Raw genomic sequence first — 15461 nt, forward strand, 5'->3', positions numbered from 1 at the left:
TCCTGCATCCCAAAACCCTGCCCCAGCCCTGACCCCCCACCCCCGAGCCAGCACCTCATGCCCCCTCCTGTACCCCAACACTGTCCCAGTCCAGAACCCCCTCCTGCACCCAAACTCCCTCCCAGAGCACGCAACCCCTCCTGCACCCCAACCCCCTGCTCCAGGCTCAGCCCAGAGAGCCCTCCCACACTGCAGACCCCTCGTCCCCATCCCGGAGCTGGCACCCACTCCCAAACCCCAATCCCCAGCTCCAGCCTGGTGAAAGTGAGTGAGGGTGGGGGAGAGTGAATGACGGAGAAAGGGGGGAATGGTGTGGGCGGGGCTTTGGGGAAGGGGTGGGACCTCAGGGAGGGGCAGGGTAGATCCTGGGTTGCCCTTAAATTCAAAGAGTGATCTTGGGCGTAAAAAGGTTGGAGACCATTCATGTACACCGTTCCCCTAGGGACAGCAGATCTGGTATTTCTATGACTCTTGGTGCAGAAGAGGCTGGACACTACAGTGGAATGCTTCAAAGGGGCTCAGGGTCTGTGGTGCACCTATTATTAATCTGCAAGGCAAAAAAAGGGCTGGCATAGCCCAGAGAAGATTGCGTGGGTGGCAAACAGGCTGATGGTGTTAAAGAGCTGACATTCAGTTAAGCACAAGCAAGTCTCCCTCTCGCTGGAGGCAGGGCAGGTAATAAAGTGACTTTCAGTCCTATGTACCCTAAGAATCCTCACAGCTTCTTCTGGGCGTGTTCTCCCCTGCCGAAGAACATAGGATAACTGCCCAAGTTTTCCCAGAAATCACTGTTGCAAACATAAGCAGAGTGCCTGGTAGGCAGAGATGTGAAGCACATTTATCTCCAGCTCTGAATCAGAAAAGCTGCATTGTGGACTCATTCAAACTGTTTGTTCTGACTGGGTCAGATAAGTCTGTTAATAACTGGTTCCAAATACACAGCTATACTGTGGAGAAGGCCTTAAACTGGAAGCCTTGTGTAATCAGCATTCCAGTACACTCTTCTCGTCTAGGATTTGAAAATGCACTAATATATAAAATTAGTTAACCAGGGGCTGTCTGCTGGTGCAGACCCATGGAGAACTAATGGAGGTGCCTCCGCTTTCGCAAGTATCCAAGTTTTTCATGGCAAAAAGGAGCCAGGACACCTATAAAAGCAGACGGAAACAAAAAGGGCTCAGCCTCTATTACGAGTTGCGTACAAATCTGAGGCAAGAAAACAGGACCTGCCTTCAGAGACTTTGAACCCTCAGTGCAGCTGACGCGGCCAGCCACAAGAGCAGAGGAACACCCAGGGAAGAAGGGGACAATGCATTTTAGTCGCGTGTTCAGGGGAGCAAAGAACAGGTATGACAAAACAATAAAATGAAGACCAAAAGTAGATAGTATCATCAACTGATTTCAAAAAGAACGAAACATTTCATTAAAGATAGCTATAAATACCAAAATATCCCCACCACAACCCGCACATATCCCCTTACAATGTAAGCAATTGCAGCAGCTGCCACAGGGTTGTTAAATGATCATGCATGAGAGTAGAGGGGGCTCATGTGATCATTCTATTAGGATGTGCGGCCCCCCCCCCATTGTTAGCAGACCAGCCAATGCCTGTTTTTGATTCCCCTATATATTATTTGAAATCATATGTGAACCTAACAATTTCCTGCAACATTTATTAGCGGAAAACATTAAGGCTCTGATTCAAGAAAAGATCTCTGTTCAGGCCAGCACTTAAGCATGTGCTTAATTTCAAGCATACGGTTCAGTGTTATCCTGAATAGAAAAGGACATAAGCACATGATTAAATGCTTTCCTGATTTGGGGCCTAAAAATAGGAGATTGATTCTGCAGTTCCTCTGTCTCTTGCTCTCCTAATGACAGGCAACTATTGTGCCATATCATGATGACAGTAAGATAGCTTAATTGCCTCTTTCCAGAGGATGTCAGTTCTGCTTAACTGGTACCTAATGTATGTGTCTTGCAGTAAATGTATTAATCTATCAGTCCCTTATATCTACCCTACATTTTCCTCCACTGCATTTGAAAAAGGCTAAGTTCGATGACTGGCTTGCTAGATGTTATATTTACTGACGTGGACAGCAGCAATACTTCTCTCCTAGGACTCATTTCTTCGTGAAAGATGCATGAAAAGACCTCTGTCTTCATTTACTGTACTTTCTCTACTAAAGCTTCAGTCTGCTTATGAATTCTCCAATGGCTCTCTTTAGGCTACTGGCCTAAACTGGCCTAATCAAAGAAGTGAAAACTGATTGAATTGGCAGTATTTTGATATACTAGGATTAAACAGTCTTTTATACCGTAATAGATTTTTTCCCACTCTTCATAGTGGTAGCAAAATTAATAATTTAAAAATATACTAAAGAGCAAATGAATCAACAATCAAGTAATACACAGCATTTAGTAACAGGCAGTTGTGAATTGTAGGGCTATTATTCATTGAGACATTCTGATGACGTCAAACCACATCTGTTTTAATAAAAAATAAAAAAAACCACCCTCAGAACTCAGAGATGTGCCATTACTTAATATTAGCCTATTTAAGTTGGATCCATATTTTATATAAAAGAAAAAATTCTTTCATATTTCCCTTCCTGCCCCAATACTTGCTCTGAAATTTTCTTGGCCATGTCATCCAAAATAATCTGTTTTTTGTGATTGGTTGATTTACAGGATTCAAAATTTCTTGTGAATCTCTCTGTTAAATTATAGACTAAGATTTAGAGGCTGCTTACAGACCATCAAGCCATATCAGGGTGATATTATATTATACTGCATATCAATTACCATGCCTTCAGCAGCAAGATATTCACAGAGCAGTTTTAACACATCCACATAGAGTACACTTTACAACCATGACTGTACCAAGGCATTTTGGAGCTACTGAGGCACCTGTACCCTACATTGCTGCTTGGAGTAGGGGCTTTTGGTAGCAAAGCACTGCACTGACAGGTGGAGGACCAGGTGAACCAGGGCAGCTTTGTCCATCACTGCTTCCTCTCTACCCCAGGAAGAAACCTGTGGAAACTGCACTTATTCAGCTGGATCTGTGCTACAATCCTCTTTCTAGGTGCTGAAACCAATTAGTACAAGCAGTAAATGTAAAATTCCTAAGTCAGTCAGTTGTTCTGTGCAGATGAAATATTGTATGCGTGTTGTTAGCTCAAGACATCCAATTCAGGATTTGTGAGTTGCCATAAACTTTTTTCAAATATTACATGAATGTTTTTTAATCATTTTAATTCCTTGGAAAAGCTTCTCGATTTCTGTGCAGTTACATGAACACTCCCATGAAGCTGCATCTCCCTTATGTATTAGCAGTCTGCAACCAAACAGAATTTATATTTTTCTTTAAAAGCAAACCTTCCATCCTTCTACTACTATCAACATTATTAAAAAAATAAAAAGCCTTCTTTTGTTTTGCATGAATAGCATGTTAGGCAAGTTTAATAAGTGAAAGATTGAACAGATTTCCATTTATGATTTTAAGGAAGGATTTTTTTTCCATTTTGAGGAGTTTACAAATTATCAACACTTGTTCCTGGATACAATATGCTAAAAACTCCCTCAGAATAGCAACTGATTTAAAACTTACTTGGTTTTTTGAATCCAAATACAATAGTCCGTAATGTAGAGATCATTAAGGATGTAGGCAGGGTCATTTTCTCGAAAAATCTTGTGAATGTCCAACAGACACTTCAAAACAGCACTTTTACCTGGAAAAAACATTGATGCTTTTTGAAAAATAAATAAATGAAAACTAAAACGTTACAGTCTTACACTTGACACCTTAATAAACATTTCATTGCAACATCTTATATCTATGGCAGGTTTGGAGCAATCTTACTACCTTTTTATGTTGAGTTAGTGCCTCAATCATTTGATTGGAATTCTCCCATTTCCCCTCATTTAAAAAACAAAATAAAGGGAGGAGAGATTTAGGTCCCAATTGCACAAGTTCTCTTCCATTGGGCTCCTTTGCATACACGGAGCCTTACTGAAGTCAATGGAAGTGTGCCCATTTACAGTTCATTGCAGGATCGGAGTCTTAGAATTCATTAGACTGTTTCCTGCTGCTGTTAGTGACAAACTGGTTGGCAGCTCAAATGTCTGAGATAAAAAAGAACTCATCATACATTCCTAATAACTAAAAAAAAATCCCATTTTTAAAAACATGGGATAAATCTCTGAAAGATGTACATTTGGCAGTAGAAATACATTTTCTTATTTACAAGCAGAAGAGACCTGTTCTGCTTCATTTTTCTTTCCTATGTCACCATTTCTGCAAAGCAGATGTTTAGCTACAAACATTTCCTAATTACTTAGCACTTCCTTGCACCCTTTTTTCAAAAGCCTCAAAACCACTGAGGCTTAAGTGTAAGTGAGAACACTTTTAAAATATAGTTTTATTAGCCAGTGAAAACAAGTATGGCTAATAAAAGAATAAAGTGTGCAGAGGGAGTCTACCAGCCCCTCTGCTGGGGTGAGCGCCTCCTAGATTATTTAATCTTAACTTGTCGAGGTTACACTCTTAATAAATAAAATAAATAAAAATAAATAAAACGTATTAAATAAATTTTTAATAAATATAAATAAAATTTATACAATAAAAATAAAAATAAATAAAATTAAATAAAATTAAATAAATAAAAAATTAAGATCTATACGAGATCAACTCAGAACTCCCCCTGCTGTCCAATCACAAGATTTTAACAGAGAAGTACCTCTGCACAGAAGAGTCTGAGTGTGTCTACGCAGAGGGGAGGGGAACAAGGAAGGAGAAGTTGTACAATAGGGTGTAAGTGGCAGGTGTGGAGTAGCTGGAGATATGCTGCACTGGAAGGGAACTAGTCAAACAGAACACTAGAGAGAGAATCAGATAAAAATTAAGATGCACAAGCATGGGGCTGAACTATAACTTCTAAACTTTATCATCCTTAATATCTGTCAAGACAGACTATTCTGACTTGCAAAGAAGCAGACCCATTTTCTTAAAAAAATGACAATGTAAGTGAAAACCTTGTTTAGCTGTCCAAACTGCCAACCAGACCAGTTTGCAGTTAACAACAACAACAACAAAAAAGAGTATAAAACAGGTTTTAAAAGTTCTCACAACACATAAAAGAGGGGGGACAAACTGGGTTTGAGATTCTCTCTCTAATGCCCCCATAACCCTTGATTCTACTTCACAGATATTCATGGGGGTTTGGTTGCTTTTCTAAGTGGTTCCCAGCTGCAGCAAACAGCACATCAAGTTAATGATTCCATAGCATTGTCTAGTGTTCTTGTACACGAGATAGAAAGGGAATTTTCATTTCATACCCACTTTATACATTGCTGCAATGATTTCACAAAGTCAGGATCCGTCCAGTACACTAAGGGATGAGAAAGGGGAAATATGGTTTGTTACAGTTCTACTCTGTTTAGTTAAGGCACAATGGATGTTGTCACGGATTTCATTTTCATCACACTGTCCTTCAAGTCGCATACTGTTTACATTGGCAAAAAGAAAAAGGAGGAATACACTGTGTGACTGCACATGAGTGACAGTTCAGCTGACAGTTCAGGGCTGGCAGTGGCCTGAGCAAGACATTGAGGCATCTGCAATCTACTGTATTTTCTCCTTGTCTGGGGTCTGTAGATACCCAAAGAGTGTAGTGTTGCCTGGGAGCGTAAGAATATGAAGAGTCACTATATAACGTGGGCCCCTCAAAGAGAAGGTCCTTGATAGTACTTTGTACCTCATAGGGGAGGCCAGAGGCAGCCAAGAAGCTTGGGGCATGATTACTGCCATACCCATGGAATGTGCAGCTGTATCAGCGGCACTGAGAGAGGCCTGAAGAGATATCTTGGCAATTGTCTGCCCTTCTCTTATGGGAGCATGAAATTGTTCCCTCTGATTCTGAGGCAGGTGTTCAATGAAAGATGAAAACGTTGAATAGTTTGTAAAATCATTTCAGGTCCTTCCAGGATTCAAAGATCATCACTGAATAGCAGTTTGGATGGTACCAGGGACTCTCAATAGGAAGCCTCAAGAGTTCTTATGTTGAGTGGGACTGGAGTGGGTACTGAAGGACAAGTGGTGTGCCCTTCTCATCTGGTTACAGAATATGGCACTGATAATGATTTTGGCCTGGCTCTAGAGACCTTGTGGCTTTGATGCTAGTGCTGTTCTAAGTTGTTTACCTGATCGCTTTTCAGTATGAAGCATGGTTTTCTTAGCCGGTGCTCTGGTTTCAGTACCAGAAATTATGGGAGCCTTGGCAGAACCAGGATGCAAGGTCTCCTGAGATCCAGAACAAGGGGTAACTTTCTCCTTCTCTTAGCCTGTCCTGAAGAATGTAGCCTTTTCTTCTTTGAGGGCCTGGATGGTTCTGAAGGGCCCTCAGGGTCTCTGCCTACCATTGCAAAAGACATGGTCACCAGGGGTCTGTAAGCAACCGGATCCAAGGTACAGGGGGGTGAACTGTACCCCATGGGTCTCAGAGACCACTCACTCAACCAATAGGCATTTAAGTCTGTCCTCCCTCAATTTCTTAGAACTGCTTTTAAACCCTGAACAGATCTTAGGTCTTGTCTACACTGGCAAGTTTCTATGCAGTAAAGCAGCTTTTTGCGCTCAAACTGCAGACGTGTACACACTGCCAAGCCACTTTGTGTGCAGAAACTCCTCAGTTGCATCACTGCAAAAGAACCACCGCGATGAGAGTCGTAAGGCTATTTGCGCAGAGGCTCCAGCGCTCTATTGCCAGTGTAGACACTTGATTGCTTTCTGTGCTGTAACTGACCTCTGGAGCTGTCCCATAATGCCTCATGTGACTGCTCTGCTCACTGTTTTGAACTCAGTTGCCCTGGAGACATGCGTCCCTCCCCTTTCAAAGCACGGTTTCTGACAGCCATTGCGTGCTGTGCTGATCTGCTTCGGGACACAAAGCAAATCATTAATGTGGAATGCTCGTGCCCTTGAACACAGAGGCAGGCGTGTGTGTGTGTGCATTGCAAACCCTTCCCAAAGCATCCTGCGGCCAGTTGCACAGTGGGATAGCTACCATAATGCACTGCTGTCTTTGCTGTTGCAAGAGCTGCTAATGTAGATGCGCTCCAGTCTCACAAGGAGCAGAGTGTGGACACGCAACAGCGGTTTAATTCCAGCATTTTAATAAAAGTGATATAACTTGTGGCGCAGAAACTTGCCAGTGTAGACATATCCTTACATTTGAAAGGGATGTGAGTCCTCCCAGGCAGCCGAGGCAGCTTGACTATCTGACACAGATAAAGGCCCAAGACAAAAATAAACCCAAAGGCTCAGATCGGGCAAATGACAAAGGGAAGAAAGAAATCCCATCCCAAAAAAGCACAAACTTTAAAAAAAACCATAAAATAAAGAAAATACCAAGCAAATAAAAGTTTAAGGGGAAGAGGTAGCCAGCTGTGTATCTAGCTAACTGACACCGCATTGCTGTTTCCAGCCACAGATGGTTGAAAAGGAACTGGAGTGTGGTAGCAAGTCCCACCCTGCCTATATATTCTTGTACCAGAACATGAGAATTTGCAAGGCGCAAAGGCAGACCCCACAGACATGGCTGGCAAAAATCGCTGATCAAGTGTGCGCAAGCAGATATACATCGTGATGTGGAGAACCCATAGGAACACTACTCAAAGAAGAAACTCAATTAAAATATCTCACCTTAAATTAACCTATTAATATTTTTTCCCACTGGTGGGTGTTTGTGTCTGTTCTCCTTCCTTGGATGTTTTGCTTTTAGTTGCACTCCGGACTTCAACAGAGTTTCCTCCAGTTTGAAAGAAAAAAAATTGCTTTGTATATTCATTTCTTGCCTGTCACCTCCAATATACTTTATTTCTAACAGCTTTCTTGTCCCACAAACCCACTTTGCTTTTGCATTTTTGGAGAGAGAAAAGGGGACTCGTTGGAGCCTGTTCTCCTATCCATACCCAAGTCCATTCATTACAGCAACCCGCCAGGTAAATACAACTCCCTCCAGAGCGTGTTAATTAAGGTCTTTCAGTCTATTCTTTCCTCAGAGAATGAGTGCCCTAAGTAGGTTCCTGAACTCTGATCTGTGCTCTCCATCATAGACTGCAAAGACCCACGGGTGTGCAGAGCAGTGCCTCATGCTCTGACAAGGACATATAAGGAGTGTCTCTCAATTCCTTCTTGACCTTGAAACCTACCTCTGCAGTAGAGCAAAAGGAGGGTGGGAGGTGGAACATCCACAGGTAAAAAACATCTCAAAGAACTCAAGTTACTATGAGGTAAGTAATCTCTCCTCCTTTTTCAAGTATATGTCCCTGTGGGTGCTCCACCATAGGAGACTCCCAATGAGTAACCCATCGAAGAGGTGGGTAAGTCCAGGATAGTTCAAAAGCCTGCATCACCAAAGGTGGTGGTATCTCTACAAACAGGTAAGATGGCAAAATGTTTGTCAAAGGTATAGAGAGAAGACCAAGTAGCAGTCCTGCCAATTTCTGCTATGGGAATGTCCTTGGGTAGCCCTGGCGATATGGATTGAGTTTTAGAATACACTGTTGCTCTGTGCAGTGGGATGCATGTTGGCATTTTAATAGTAGGTGATGATGCAACCCGAAACCCACTTAGTATGTGCGGAAATCGGATGGCCCTTCAACCTATCTGCAATTGATACAAATAGTCTTGGAGAGGCCTGAATGATTTAGTCCTATCCACATAGAAAGCAAGGGCCCTCCTAACACTCAGTGAATGAAGGTTTGATTCTTCTCAAAAGGCATGAGGTTTTGAATAGAAAAATGATAGCGAATCTCCTGGTTAATGTTATGTTCCAAGGAGACCTTTGGAAGGAAGCAAGGATGGAGATGTAATATAACCTTGTCTTTGTAGAAGGTGATACATCATGGACTCACCATGAGCACTGCCAGCTCCCCCATTCACCTCACTGAGATGACGGCAATCTTTCCATGGGGACTGATGTTCAGGGTACCGACCAGGGAATGCTTAGACTTTCGCACTTCCCCCAGCAGGATCTGAAGCGAGTCTGCTTGCCTTTTCCTGCGGTCCTGGAAGGTCTTAAAATCATCAGCGTGGGAGGGCAGTGGTGGCACTACTACCTTAACCAGAGATAGAGAGTATTATACAGATGGGAGTAAAATCTCTTCCACCTGAGATTCTTGTTCCTCCTGTACATCATCCAAACCAGAGAAGTGTGTGGTACCGAAGTGTGACATAGCACAGGACAGTCTAGAGATGCCGGTAGGGGACATGGTACCAGTGGGTGCTGGTGCTTTCTCTTAGGCCCCCAATAGAGTTGGTTGCTGTAGGGCCCCATAAGTTTCAATAACTCCACTGAGGAAGGGGATAAGGGAAGGGAACTCAGTGATAGTCAATCTTTGGGCCTACAATGTACCTACAAGGGAATCCTAGGATGTTCTTCATGAAAGGGACCCATGGGAGTAGGGAATTCACAAGTTAAGGCGAATATAGCAGACAGCAGAATTCTGTCCTGAGCTGCAGGCAACTGAGATGGAACTGAGTGGTGGTGTGCTCACACCTCCCGATGTGCCCTCATTCAGAGCACGAGGCACTGTTCTGTGCAGGTGGATATTACTTTACAGTCTCCGATCAAGAGTGCACAGAGGGACGCACATCTATAGGGACTATACTCAAAGAAGAAATAAGAGGCACATAAAAATAATATTTGAACCTTAATGTAGCTATTCTAGAAAGTGTAACTCATTTACTAGCCCATCACCATGAAATTCACAATGCTAAGTTCTATCCAAGGACATTTGTTTTTGGCCTTTACTAACATCAGTTCTTTACTCAAGTCTAAGATTCCATGGCCTATGAAGACCATGCCACTGTTTTTGCCCCAAATTCTTCAAGTCATTTACTGCAGTTAACTTTATTCTGTAGTTTGGAAACACAGGACTGAATATCAACTTGATTACCAAGTACCAAGCATGGGGAATTTCAATTGTTTTGCACAGTGCAAAGACCCAAATCAAGGTTGAAGAAGGAAACAATCTATTCAGAAAGTAATGATAAGTGTTTAAGAATGTGCACAAGATTAGTATAAACATTTGTGAACTAAAGATTTTCTTTGTTTCATCATAGGTATTTGCTGCACCAAAATTTTTCCAAGTCATACAATGATCACAGAAACAAGTCTAAGCATGGTATATGGAATTCACTTTAAAGTGTCTTAAATAAATGAAAATATTAACCTGTAACAATTTAGTTTATTTGTAAAGTTACGGTATTACACTATATTGAGCAGTTAATAAACTGCTTTTATTGAAGAGATGTTTTCTGATTGCTTAAAAGTTAGTGGGACAGATTTTAAAATAAACATATAAAAAGATCCCACATCTGTAAGACAATTGAAAACAATGATCTTATAAATATTTATGAGATTGCATTATATTAAACACAATAAGTGCCATAAGAGCCAGCGCATTTGCTCAGATTGTTGGACTCTGCAGGAGTTCACTGCTATGACTGCCTGCAGCAGAAATCCCACAATTTTAAACTCATGGAGTTTCACAAGGACTTTTTCCTCTCCTATGAGGTTGTGTGTAGGAGGGTATAATTCGGGCCTAAATCTACATCAATCATTTGATGTAACAGAAATAAAGTCACTGTAATCTAACTTTTTCACAGGCTCAGTGGCTCATGCATTGAAAATAAAACATTTATAAAGTAACAGGAGACTATACAATTCATTCAGCTAGTTTTTATTTCCTCAATCTGATTTTTTTCCACTCTACGGCATCAAATCAAGTAAATTAAGCTCTTTCCCCAGGGACAATTCTGTATATTTTTCCACATACCTGCAACCAGCAAAATGAGTTTGCATCTAAAGAAATAAACTGAACTTTATTGTCTCCCTCTTAAAGGATAGCATGAAACTGAATATATGAGGACAATAAAAGATGTCACCAACCCCTTGTGTTTGCACCGATACAGTCATCAAATTCTAAGAGACAAAATCTCAAGAATATTTAAGCAGAGAGAAGTATACTAAAAAACTCAGTGTATCTCTATGCCAAACATATATATGTTAACATGAATTAATGCAAATGAACATTTAGTTTACCAACCAGCTCAAAAAAAAATTCAATACTGTGAATGTTGAGAGTGAACTCTACATATTTAAAACAAATTCACTCACAGTTTTCCTTCATGAGCTACCTGTCCAGATGTTTTCCTGGCAGTTCTTCTCTTTTTACGTACATTTTTCTATTACATCAATTGAATAATATTTTGGAAAAGCAATAGTTTCTGAAAAACTGGTTAACAATTCATTTAATGACTGATCTATAGGCTTGTTAATTGTTTGTGGCAAATCTGACAAACTACTTTTTAATGAGTAGAAAGGACTGGTTTCCTAGGAGCTGTTCCTTAACATTCACAGGGTTATGCTCTGTTAAGTGCCTTTGGAAAGTGTACATCAGTGGTTCTCAAAGTGGTGGTCGGGACCCCTCAGGGGGTCGCGAGGTTATTACATGGGGGGTCGCGAGCTGCCAGCCTCCACCCCAAACCCCGCTTCACCTCCAGCATTTATAATAGTGTTAAATATATTAAAAAGTGTTTTTAATTTATAAGGGGGGGGTCACACTCAGACACTTGCTATGTGAAAGGGGTCACCAGTACATTGAGAACCACTGGTGTACATCTAGTACACAAAGTCTCAGAGCTTGGGCGATGCATTTTGTGTGTTATCAATAAACTGAACACATCAGACACTATCATAGCTGCAATGAAATTCCTTGCCAAAATATTTTATTCAACTTTAAATTCCAAATATATTATTATACTATGCTCCAGCTTCATCTGTCATCATTTAGGAAAAGGCCACAATTGAGCATGAAGTAAATCAGACTGCTCACTTGTCAAAAGTTAAGCACGTGCTTAAGTGTTTTACTGGATTCAGGTCAAAAGGAATGGTTTTGTCCATATGGCATCCCACTACTATATGTTTTCTTTACACAGCACTATTTGGTTATTTAACACTGTCTGATTTTGCGTAGGTAAAGGCAGAGGCAGTGCACTAAAAGACAAGCTTATAGATGTCTTCCTTTCCCCCTAAGATATAATTATGACTTTGAAAGTGATAAAAAACAACATTTTATGATGCATACTGCATTATTTTGATGCTTTCCACATCATGAAGCTGTTATTTCAGCCCTTTCTGGGTCACTGATAAAACAATACGTTAGTACAACATGCATTAAGGAACTTTTAGTGCGTGTCAGCAAGATCCACACGGACAGCTAGTGCATGACACGTTGGTGTACACTAGAATTTACACCCCGGCTGGTGTGTACTAATGTTCTGTGTAGACAAGACCCCTTCATCCCCCATATAAATAAATATATAGTACGTCAAACTTCACTGTATATGGCTAATTAACACATATAGTAAAAAATTAAGTATCTCACCTAGTTGCAATATCATGACTGTATCACTGAAGGCTCGTGTCACTAATCTGAAATGTCTGTAGAGCGGATAACATAAAACTCTTCTTCCAAAGGATACCAGGACCTCAGGAATACTAGTGAAATTCTGAGTGCATCAATGAAATTGTATAATTAATTTACTTGAATAAAAAAAGCACATAGTAATTTATTTTTTTTAAAAGACATTATAGCTACACACACAAAAGGTCTATAGTTTTAACAGTTATGGAAACAATAGGTTAATTTTAAACAGAAACAAGACCCAGCACTTTCAACTTGCATGGTACAATTATAGAAGTCTGACAAATTTATTGGCTTTTAATTGAAAAATATTGAATTCAGAGCACATTACAATAAAACATTTAACTGAAGTCTTTGCCATTCTTTACATTACGGCAATGTCTGTCCCTTAACATTATGTATATTAAAGAGAGCTATAAAAAGCCTTTTAAGAATAAATAAAAATTAAAAACATATGATAACAGAATCCACGTGTACACACACAAGAACTCTAAAAATGACAAATGCCTTTGCCTTTTAGCAAAGTTATGGATACGGAAGATAGAGATAAATATATCTCCCCTGGGAAGGCAGCTCATTGTCCTCCTTTATGAGGGAAGAAGACCTCTAATTTACTTAGGCCAGAGGCATTAGTGAGTTATTAAAGAGTCTCTCAAGAGTGATTTCCTTTCCATCTTTCACTCTTCGAAGATAAAACTTTCCATTTATGAATTTCAAAAAAACCCACCCTTTTTCATCCTGAATTTGCAATTGATTAAAATTAATAAAAACCACTATTGCTAACCACTCAGCACTTGGTTCATATTATATGAACATAGCAAACTTTTTTCATTTTAAGTTTATTGATACATATTTTAATTATTTATATATTGTTAGTCATTAACATTACAGTCATAAAGTGTGCATATTTCATGCACAGCAAAATGACAGTCCATTCAAACAAACTATATCTCAGGCAATATTGTTTACAGATTGATGAAAACACTCTGCTTCTACATGGTTTGCATAACAGATTAGCGCTGTACATGAAGACAAGCCCTTACAGCTCCTCCATCGGCATAGTTAACCGACGGAGCTTTGACGGCAGGATGCAGGATGGATTTTTCACACCCCTGAGCAATGTAGTTATACCAATGTAAGTCTGTAGTATAGACCTGGCCACTGTTATTAACAGCTTGGTGCCAGATGACTGAATTTCCTGGGTGTACAGTCTACTGCTGACTGCGGCTGAGGCAAGAATTGCTACGTTGTACAGTAAATGCACACCCATAAGAAAACCTCTTCATTACAATAAGTTATGATTGTGAAAAAGTCAAGAGTTAAGACTGCCACTGCATTTATAACTTCATCAGTTGCGCCTAACTACAGTGTTACACAGTAACACACATGGCATTGAAATGTTAAAAACTACAGAACTAAATGCCCAAACCCTGCAAACTCTTACTACTGAATAGTGTTTGCTATCACGAGTAGTGCACCACTGGAAGTGTTTGCAAGATTAGGCCCTATTTTTTTTTTTTTTAATTGCCAACCCTACAAACAGAGTCTTGGCTCAGACAGTTAAGCTGGGTTCTTTCTATCCTCTTTATCTTCACCAGAAATAAAGGTTCCACAGGCCAGATAAGCCCCCCAGTCACACCTGGCCAACCCTACTGCTTTATACAAGTGTAACAGAAACTCAGGGAACAATTCTACTGAAAGATGCACAAAATGAAATAGAATTCAGTTCACTCAGTCTTGGCTGTATTGGCTATGTAAGGTTCACAGGAGTTAAAAAAAAGCATGGTTGAAAATATGAACCAAGGATAAATCACTGTAAGCATCCACTGCCCACGTCTGCAGACACTCTGAAACAATAGCTCTGAAAGATGTAAACTCAATCAGGGGCATGGGGATTCTGCAATTCTGCAACTATGGAATTTGGGATATTTTTCAAGATGCCATGAAATTACTATTTCTGTCATGGAATTTGCTGTTTTGCTGCAGCCAAGAGCCTAACATTTTGTCTTCTGTCTGCAACCAGGCTGCAGTTGCTGCTTGCTTCCCATCCTTCCCCACAAGGAGAAGTTAAATGGATTACAGTGCATACTCCCTGCACTGTTGTTTGATGCCTAGTGGCAGAAGACTGGGGAGCCAGAATTACAGTCCAATTACAGCCCAAAGAGGAAGCCAAAAGTGCAGACTGGTGTAAGCTATGAAGCCTGGAAAACAGTGCAACAGTCAAGACCGATTGAGCTGCGGAGATGAGCAGCTGATGCAGGCTACAAGTGTCTGACTTCCCTGATACAAATTATTATTATTATATAACATTTATATTGCCATAGTGCCTAAAGGGCACAGCCAGATTAGACCTCCCCATTGTGCTAGGCACTGTACAAACACCTAATAAATGACAGTCCCTGCCCACACATGGCAAAGGTGGTCCCCAGCTGGGCTATCAAGAAAACACTGCAAGAGCTGAGTTTCAGTGCACCGAACTGGGCTTCCGAAAGAGCACAAGGAAAAAAATACCATCCTCGAAAGCAACCACTGTAAAAAATATTGAAACAAATTTAACCTGAAGTAGTTATTTTGTTTTTTAAAATCAGACCCACAGCTGTGTGTGTTTGTGTGGAGATGGGAAGAGGGAAATGAAGAATATAGCACGGTGATGAAATAAATTAGTGTTGCTATAGAATTTAGAGATTGTTGCCTCAGAATTTAGAAGTTGCTTGAGCAGAATTTAACCATCGGTGCAGTTTGGTCCCATTGTGCCTTGTAGTACACGGGACTCTGATTATAAAAATACATTATGAATTATTCACACTTCAAAATGTGAAGAACGTACTAATTTAACAATATCAAAAATAATACAAAAGCAAATTAAATTCACAGGGCATTGTCAGAGCTAGTAGGCCCAGATGTGTTTTGACAGTCTCTTCATTCTGCTTTTCTCATTTTTGTGTTTAGGCAGATTATTAAAATTT

At 40.5% G+C, this 15461-nt stretch overlaps 1 protein-coding gene across 3 annotated transcripts in view; it reads right to left on the reverse strand.

Moving 5' to 3' along the window:
- SHQ1 (SHQ1, H/ACA ribonucleoprotein assembly factor) overlaps window positions 1-15461 on the reverse strand; it is a 96789-nt gene that overhangs the window by 37443 nt on the left and 43885 nt on the right. For all 3 annotated transcript variants that reach the window (XM_037904340.2, XM_043551487.1, XM_043551488.1), the window contains 2 exons: window positions 12457-12580; window positions 3614-3734 (listed from right to left, as the gene is read on the reverse strand). In XM_037904340.2, coding sequence (XP_037760268.1) covers window positions 3614-3734; window positions 12457-12580 — 245 coding nt within the window. The remainder of the gene's footprint in view (window positions 1-3613; window positions 3735-12456; window positions 12581-15461) is intronic.

Source organism: Chelonia mydas, chromosome 7 (genome assembly GCF_015237465.2).
Source record: "Chelonia mydas isolate rCheMyd1 chromosome 7, rCheMyd1.pri.v2, whole genome shotgun sequence".
Lineage (NCBI taxonomy): Eukaryota > Metazoa > Chordata > Testudines > Cheloniidae > Chelonia > Chelonia mydas.